The 9,471-nt window shown below is 46.5% G+C and overlaps 1 protein-coding gene across 1 annotated transcript in view; it reads right to left on the bottom strand.

Moving 5' to 3' along the window:
- Positions 1-540: 540 nt before the first annotated feature.
- Positions 541-9,471, bottom strand: part of BARHL1 (BarH like homeobox 1) — a 19,013-nt gene continuing 10,082 nt past the window's right edge. Inside the window, exon 3 of the mRNA XM_042480220.1 lies at positions 541-856. Within this exon, the coding sequence (XP_042336154.1) occupies positions 541-856 (316 nt within the window). The remainder of the gene's footprint in view (positions 857-9,471) is intronic.

The following is a 9,471-nucleotide window of genomic DNA, read 5'->3' as shown; positions in this document are numbered from 1 at the left end:
TTCTATGATAAACCTCTGGCAGATGTTCACCATAGACTTGCACTGGAGACTTGGAGATTCCTAGAGAGGTGTTCTCTCAGGTAAAAAGAATAGTATTTTTTTTTAAATTGAAGGTTTTCCCACTTTTGTGGCGGTCCTTCACCTCTAACCCCAGCGAATGTGGAGGGACCACTGTAGTGCAGTAATCGCCGTTACAACTTCCACTGACATTGGATTGACATTGGGAGCCACAATCCAACACAGGAATAAGGTTGCTTGGTGTGCACGTTTGTGGTTTCTTGTAGGCAGAAGAGGTGCCAGTGCAAGAACGAAGATGCACAATGCGCAGAAAGATCCATGCAGCCCACCTTCCAGTGTGTGTGGTGGTATCGGTTGTATGAAGGTGTCCCATGTTGTTGGCAGGGGAGCTTCCAAGTGTCTCAGCCCCTCCAGTCCCATCCCAGCCTCGGCCCAGCTACTTCCCCACTCCCACGTTCCAGAATCAATCCTGACACGTGTGTCCGTGGCCTCACGTGCGGTGGTCCGGGTGTTCCTGGCGGCTCACCGGGGCTGGGCGGCACGAGGCAGGACCCCAGCCAGGGGCGGGAGGGGTGGTGGGGGTTCCGTGCCTGTAGGGAGTCCATGGAGGAGGATGCGGGGCACCAGCGGGCGTTGGAGGGCAGGTGGAGGGGCGGCGGCGGTGGCTCCGGGCCCCCGATAGAGATAGAGGGCAGCGGCAGCAGCTCCAGGGTCCAGGTTGGAGACTAGGCCCTGTGGGTAGAAGTAGGGCGAGGGGAACATCCGCTGCAGGGCTGAGTAGTTGCCTGCCTCGGCCAAAAGCTCTAGGCCTACTGCCGTCTGACGCTTCCATTTGGTCCTGAGAGGTGGAGAGAGAGGAAGGAAGGAAGGAAGGAGAGAGAGGGGAGACCAGTGGTGTCACTAGGGTTGGCGTCACCCAGTGCAGTAACTCATGGTGTCACCCCCCCTTGACCTCCTCCCCTACAACACCATACAGAAACCTTAGTCATGTTTTTTGTACTCACATTACTCATTCATCGTTATTTCTGCATATCACTGAATGTCATGGTAATAGTAGCAAAATTAAAATTATACCTTGAAATTACAATATCATATGCATAGCCCTAATGTATTTGCATATACATAGTTTCATGTAGTTGAAGTGAACGTTGGTCTCTTCTAACCTACGAGTCTGTGAGAGGAGTGGAAAGTCCAAATGCCAGTTAGCAGGGTGCCCATGTCAGCACAGGTCCTTTTACAGTTGTTGTTGTTGTTGTTGGATTTGTTGTGTGCCTTCAAGTTGTTTCCAACTAAGGCACCCTCCCACTCCTCCCTCTTTCCAGAGTCAACGCTTTCCTGGTCACTCATACATTCCTTGTATATAAAATCATGCGGTTTTCTTGGCAAGTTTCTTCAGAGGGGGGTTTGCTATCATTGCCTTCCTCTGAACCTGAGGGTGTGTGACTTGCCCAGGGTCACCCAGGGTTTTCATGGCCAAGGTGAGATTGGAACCATGGTCTCCTCCAGAGCTGTAGTCCAGTAATCTAACCACCTTGGCTCTCCTAATTACTAGAACTAGGGAAAAAACATAGCCTCCAAAGCCGGCGGGTAGGAGATTTGAGACACAGGAAAGGAGGAAGGCTTGGGCCTTGGCACTGCACAGAGTGAACCTGGGGAACTCACTATCACAGGATGTAACAATGCTTGCCAACTTCGAGGTCTTTAAAAGAGATTAGATGAACCAATGGCGGTTCTATGCCATGAAGGGCTACTAGTCCAGATGACTGTAGCCCAGTGGTTCCCAACCTTTGGTCCTCCAGGTGTTTTGGATGTACATAAAATCAGTGGGGCATGGCTTCTTTTGGAGGGAACATTTTACCAACACACTGTGAACACTAAAAATACCACTGAACGTTGCAAACCAGTGATCCTCCAATGGGCTTCATCTCCCAGAATCCCTGGCATAAGCTCTCCTGGCTGGGTATTCTGGGAGCTGAAGGAGAAAGACTGAGAACCATTGCTAAAAGAAGAATAAATCATTTAAAGTACCTGCAAACTTATGGGGGGTGTGTTTGGGTCAAGGTTCCTTGCCTGGGATGCTGATACTTAAGGGAACTTCCAGATATGCAAAATGGTTGAAGTCAAGGTCCATAGAACAAAAATCTACATAAAATTGGATATGTTAATATTGTTGTCATTTGCCTTTAAGTAATTTCTGACCCTATCACAGGGTTTTCCTGGTCGGATTTGTTCAGAGGGGGGTTGCCTTTCCCTTCCTCTGAGGCCAGGATAATGTGACTTGCCCAATACCATGCCCATTGTGTTTCCATGGTTGCGTGGGGATTCAACCCCAGTGCTGAAAATGTTTCCGGATTTATATATGTTAATATATACCTATATTATACATTATGCATAGTAGGTATAGATCCACAAGCAATGGGTAGGCTCTAGACATGATTGGACTGCAACCCCCATCATCCCTTAATGCTAGCTGTGCTGCCTAGCTGCACCTGCAGCAAGCACAAGTCGGTCAGCCTGTTGGAAGAAAAGGTCCAGTAACTTGCAGCCCATTCATCCACTCTGCAGAGAACATGAGATTTTCTCTGACACTTTGTTCTGGTTGAGGAAAACATTGGGGGAGATCTCTGGGGAGGAGGTCAGTTCCCATACACAGGAGGTAGACAATTTGGGGGATATGACACATAGATGTAAAAGGTCCAGGGATCATTCTGTGAGCTTGACACTACAGAGTCGATTTGATGCTCTCTCCCTTATCAGAGATGATAAGGAACAACAAGAAGAGCAGCCATGTCAGTCCTCAGAGAACATGCAGCGCATGGAATGGCTCCTGCCAATCCTCAGAGGAGGCATGTAGTGGTGATAGGGGACTCCTTGCTGAGAGGAAGGGAAGTAGTGGTTTGTGGGCCTCACAAGATAACTGAGAAGTGTCCTGTCTCCCTAGGGCAAAAATCCATTACGTAACAGCGATACAAGCCGAAGAGACTTGTCCGGACTACTGACCCTTTCCTTTTGATCCATGTGGGAACCAATGATGCTGCAAGGCATAGCCTTCAAAATATCACAAGGAATTATGAGGCACTCAGTAGGAAGCTGAAGGATTGAATGCACAGTTGTCATTTTTCTCTCCTTCTAACTGGAGGACATAATAATAGTAATAATAATGCCACGGTCCAGGAAGGGAGAGAAAAATAATGGAGGTGAAGATTGTGCCACCAGGAACTATTTGGGATCTTGGACCATGGTCTGCAATTTCAGGCAGATGGACTTTTAGCAAGGGATGAGTTGCACCTCACAGAAGTTGGCAGGAAAGTTTTTGCTAAGAGTCTGGAAAATCTGATGGTGAGGTTTTTAAACTGAGTTATGGGTTGCAAGGAGGTGGTATTCTTGAGGGAAGGGGTTAATCAAGTGCTGAAGGTAATAGCTTGACTGTTATACAGAGAACAATGCAAATAGTACAAGAAGAACCCAACAGTGGGAGGAAAATCAACTTATACAGGCAGCTGAGGGGGTGGTCCATGGTCTTAGATGTCTCTGCACTAATGCACAAAGCATGGGAAATAAAACAAGATGAACTTGAGCTCTTAACACAACGAAGCAAGTATAACAGTCATCACTGAAACCTGGTGGGAGAAGTCTCACGATTGGAATGTAGTAACAGAGGGATACGCCATACTTTGGAGAAAGAGACCAAACAGAAAGTGAGGAGGAGGAGTAGCATTATATGTCAAGATGTTCAAAAATTAGAGTAAAGTGGCCGAAAGCAACACATGGGATGAAGAAGCATATGACGACGAACCCCAAATTCTAGAAAGAAAGTTAGAAACTGCAATAAGAGAAACCGGGTAGAATAAATCACCAGGAACAGATGATGTGCCAAATGAACTGCTACAATCGACACAGACAGAACCAACTCTAGTATCTAAAATTATGCCAACAAGCATGGAAAACAAAACATGGCCTACGGACTGCAACTATCCAGTTCAATATACAACCCCATCTGCAAAAAAAGGAGACACAAATGACACTGGCAACTATAGGGCTATAGCATTAATTTCCCATGAAAGCAAAATTAGGCTTAATAGTCTGTAACACAGACTCCAATCATATATGGAGAGAGAAATCCCAGAGGTGCAAATAGGGTTCAGGATTGGTAGGGGAACTAGCAACCACTCCTTAATGGAGGTCACTAAGGAATGTGCTTTATAGACTATATAGCAAAGCCTTTGATTGCATAGATCTGCATGAAAGGCAAGGCTATGGAATGCTCTCAAAGACATGAGAGTTGCATTGCATTTGATAGCCTGAGGAAAAATCTCTACTTAGGACAAGAGGCTGCTGTTGGAACAAAATATGGATAAACACAATGGTTCTCAGCTGGCAAAGAGGTCAGGCAAGACTGTATATTATTTGCTCAACTCGTATGCAGAAAATATCATATGAAGATCTGGTTGAGACTCAGAAGGAAGAAGGGTGAAGATAGCAGGAAGGAGGAAAGAATGTCAGCAATTAGCTATGCAGATGATGCCATACTACTAGCAGAAAACATCATGGACTTGGAACAATTACTAAGGAAGGTCAAGGAAGAAAGTGCAAAGGCAGGCTTAATACTGAACGTAAAACAAAAATAATGACCATGGAGGGACTATTCAAATTCAACCGAGACAATGAGAAAATTAAAATAGTCAAAGGCCCGGTACAGACAGGCCGCTTGCACCAATATTAGGGTTTGATGCAGTGCAGCATCCATATGTACCGAGCCTTAATCTCAGCCACACGGGATGCAGCCTCATGACATAAGGGCACCCGAGCGCCCGCATGCTTCTGGGCAGAATAGACATCATAGGGCTGTGTCGTCTGGAGCGGCTCCTTTTGGACGGCGCATCTGCGCTGCAGCATGCGGATGTTGCTGCAAAGACACGGGGCTTACAGGGATGGGCTGCCCATCTGTACTGCCCCAAAGATTCCTCATACCGTGGATCAAACATTGACCAGAATGGAGGCTGCAGTCAAGAAATCAGAAGAAGACTAGGACTAGGAAGGGCAGCCATGAAAGACCTAGACAAGATCCTAAAGTATAAAGATACACACTAAAGTTAGAATTGTCCAAGTCATCATGTACAGATGTGAGATCTGGACAGTTAAGAAAGCAGATAGGAAGAAAATTAATTCATTTGAGATGTGGTGCTAGGGAAGAGTGCTGAGGATACTGCGAATGGCCATCAAGACAAACAAATGGGTCCTTGGACAGATCAAGCCTGAGATCCCTCTGGAAGGCAAGATGATGGAACTGAGGCTGTTGGACTTTGGCCACATCATGAGAAGGCATGACTCATTAGAAAGGGAAGGAAGGAGGCAGCAGAAAGAGGGGAAGACCAGACAGATGGAGAGGCCCAACCATGGAGGTCAAGCAGAGGGAGAGGGCAGAGAGTGGGCAGGGAAGCCTGGCAGCCCTTTCTGGATCTGGCTGGGTGGCAGCTAGACAGTAGCTGGGCATCTGCTAGAGATAGCTTTCTTTATACTATGTATTTATCTTTATACCATTCCTACAAGCTTAGGCTACCCATCTGTACTCTTCCTTGGTGATTTGTCCTTCCTTGCATTCTTTATGTGTATCCTTTTCCTGATATGTGTTTGTACAAAGCATAACCCAGCACTTCTTCTTGGTTTGTTGGTCTGTAGCAAGCTTCTACAATGTTGCTTTTATTTCCTCCTCCTCCATTTATTTTTGCACCAATGCTCTCAACTGGTCCACTCACTCGCATGGATTTCTGTACAACTGTCTTTGACATATAATGCCATTCCAACTCCTTTTCTTCCACGTATATTCTTTTTGTATAGGTTATATACCCTTCAATTGTAATATCCCAATCATGGGAGTTTTCCCATGAGGTCCCTGTGATGCCCATAAAGTCATATTTACCTTCCTGCACTATGACTTCAAGATCCTCTTGTTTGGTACAAAGACATCAGAAACCTTGTTTGTTCTCACTTATTAATCCGCTGTCAATTTTTCTGTGGATTGTATTCATTCGCTCAACTTTCTTCTCTAGAATCCAGATCTTTGTGTTTAAGGCTTGTCTCTGGGCTGATCTCCAACCTTTCATCCCCAAGATTTCGTCTCCAACCAGACCCCCAAGGATTTAGTTTAAAGCCCTCTTGATCAGGTTTGCCATGCTCCTACCAAAGACAGTCTTCCTGGCCTTTGGAAAGTGCATGCCATCATCTGTAGACAGTAGTCCTCTGCCTCAGAAATGAAGACTTTAGTGTCAGAAGCCAAACCTCTTCTGTCTACACCTAGGTTACCCATCATTCAGTTTTAATATCATCTATCCCTCTGTAGCCCTCTCCAAGATGATCTGCTCAGAGGTGTTCTTGACAGTGCCAAAGGACTCATTCCACCTCAACATGAGGAGGAACATCCTACTGGAGTCTCCTTCCTTGGAGGTCTTTAAACAGAGGCTGGATGGCCATCTGTCAATGGGGATGCTTTGACTGAGAGTTCCTGCATGGCAGAAGGGGGTTGGACTGGATCAGGGCCCTTCTTGGGGTCTCTTCCAACCCTAGGATTCTATGATTCTATAGACAGCTTCCTACACAACCAGCAGGGCATCCATGACCCCACAGCTGGAAGGTCACATATTTGGAGGGCTGAAAGGCAGGTAATGGCTCAGACTGTTGCTCCAAAAGCCAATTCTTAGAGCCCCAGTGGAAATTGCAGGGAAGCGCAATGGTCTGGACATAGGACTTTTTTAGGGCCTTTGACCCTGGAATGGGCTGCACTGGGAAGCGATGGTCCCCCTTTTGTTGGCAGGATGGGGCCTGGCCCTGTCAGGAGGCCAAGGGCAGCTGCTTTGGGGTGTCATGAAAAGGCAGGACATGGGTAGTATAGTAATATAGTACTAAGCAATAAAGCTATGTGTTTGTTCTGGTATTTTTATTGCAAGCGAGGGGCAAGAACAGCTGCCTGTGGGGTTTTCAAAGTGCATTAATTCATGAGCAGTTCCCTCATCAGTGCTCTCAGGAAGTCCTGCATGACTTCTGCTATCTAGAGTTGTGAACATATTATTATTACTCCTTTAATTTCTAACACCCTGAGCTCAGTTCTTTGGTAAAGAAATCTTCTCTGCCACTTTTGGAGTGTTTCATTCATTTTGTTCTCTTTGGGCATCTCTTGGGTATGCTTTGATTGAGAGTTCCTGCATGACAGAATGGGTTGGACTGGGTGGCCCTTCTTGGGGTCTCTCCCAACTCTATGACTCTATGATTCTATCATTTTGATGTCCTCCTGTCCTGTCTCACATGAATTGAATTCAAGGCGGCTTCTACGAAAATAATACCAATAAATAGAGCCTCCATCTCCAGGAGCGGTCCGAGGGTTGAACTACAGACTCTGGGGCCCACCGCAAACCACAATTCCCAGAATTCCATAGCATCGAGCCAGGCCAGTTAAAGCCCCGTCAAACCGGGTTATTTCTCCAGTGTGGATGCAGCCTGAATGGGAACAATCAGATTTGACACTGCTTTAACTGCCAGGGCCTCATGCTATGCAATTCTGGGAATTGTAGTTTCTTGTGGCCTTGTGCTGCGGGATTTTGGGATATTGTCTACTATCTAGATAGAAGAAAGACTTTGGGAAATGGAACATGATGCGCCCGCGAGGTGTTGCTGCAGCAAAGAAGGCAGATCCCATTGCAGCCTGCATGAAGAGAAGGGAGGAAAGTAAGAAGGCCAAACGGACATTCCCAGGATTCCATAGCAATCAAAGCGGCGCCAAAGCGGATTTTCCCTATGAGTGTGAATGCGTGCCTCCTCTCTCTCTCCACCGCTTTCTTTCCTTCTTTTCTTCCTTCCTTCCTTCTTTCCTTCCTTTCCTCCCCGGAGCTCTGCGCTTCCAGGCCTCTTTTCCTCCGCTAAATTATTCATCATCATCATAATTGTGTAATTACTGTAACGGCGCTTAATTATTGATGCCCGAAGCAGTAATTGGGATCCATTATTAATAGGGCGGCGTGTTAGCCGCTGTTGTTGTGTGTTTAGCTTCATACAAAACCCGTCGCCCCGCCGCTGCCGACCCCCGACTCTGCGCCGCCCGAGGCCAAAGGGGCGCCTTCCTCCTGGATCGGGACCCAAAAGGGGTTCCAATGGTCCGGAGTCGGAGCCACAAGGGCTTTGGGGGCGCACTGGAGAAATAACCGGGTCCGACACCGGCTTTAACTGCCACGGTTGCCGTGCTATGGCATTCTGGGAAGTGTCGCTTGTTGGGGGTGGGGGATGGTCTCTGCTGGATATTCTCAGACCCGATTTTTAAAACTTGAGTCATTTTGCAAATATTCAAGTAGGAAATGCTAAAACAAACCCCTAAACTAAGCGCTTTGGACTCTGGAGAGAGCGGGGTTCGAATCCGGGCTCGCAAACCCGTTGGATGGCTGGTTTTTAGGCGAGTCACACTCTCTCAGCCTCAAAGGATAGCGAGGGCAAGCCCCTTCGGAACGCACCTTCGGAACAAAACCAAGATTGGGTCACCATCAGTCGAAAACGACTAGAAGGCACACAACAACAACAACAACAACAACAACAACAACACAACAACAACGAAAGGATCTCTACAAATTAGCCTCGTGTAAGAAGGTCTGCTGCGTTCCGGGTCTATGCTGCATCCGCACTGCAGAAATAATCCGGTTTTGACACCACTCTTTGGACTCACGAATCCATTCCCCTTTTGAATTTCAACCGCCCTAGAAGAGGATCTTCTGTAGCAAATCTCTGGGGGGATCTACCAAAAGATCTATCAGCAGGATCCACATTCCTGGAAGAGCCGAAACCTCGCCTTCCCCGCACCTTTAAACGGATTTAAACGCGGGTCGGAAACACACTGCCGAAATAATCCCGTTTGAGACCACTTGAACTTTCCTGGGAGTCCTGGGAATTGAGTAGTTTATGGACAGAGAAGGCTAAAAAATGTCTTCCTAAACTACAGTTCCCAGAATTCCCTAGCATTTAGTCAGGGCAGTGAAAGTGGTCTGGAACGGGATTATTTCCGCAGTGTGTTTAGATTGCCTTTCCTCCTACGATGATCAATAGTTCTTTGGAATAACGAGAATGAATGAAACGGTCATAATCTAATAGATTAGATGGAACTAATCCCGGGCCCCAAAATCCAGGGATGCTCAAATCCCCTTCTATCCAATGGCATCCCTTTATATAAAACGGCAAAATCAAAGTTATATTTGCATCTTTTATACATTTATATATATTCAAAATATTATTTTTTCAAGCCGTGGATATTGAATCCGTGGTTTAAGAAAAAACCTGTGGATATGGAGGGCTGGCTGCATATTAAATTAAATTATAATATCATATTTAATAACATTTATTGATTTATACGCCGCTCTTCAGCCAAAAGGCTATCAAATTGCGGTCAGGAAATGCATGGGCAGAAAGGCATGATCCGAA

Source organism: Sceloporus undulatus, chromosome 7 (genome assembly GCF_019175285.1).
Source record: "Sceloporus undulatus isolate JIND9_A2432 ecotype Alabama chromosome 7, SceUnd_v1.1, whole genome shotgun sequence".
In the NCBI taxonomy this organism is placed as follows: Eukaryota; Metazoa; Chordata; class Lepidosauria; order Squamata; family Phrynosomatidae; genus Sceloporus; species Sceloporus undulatus.
Note: the sequence above shows the minus strand (reverse complement) of the source record. Positions and strands in the feature narration are given on the sequence as shown.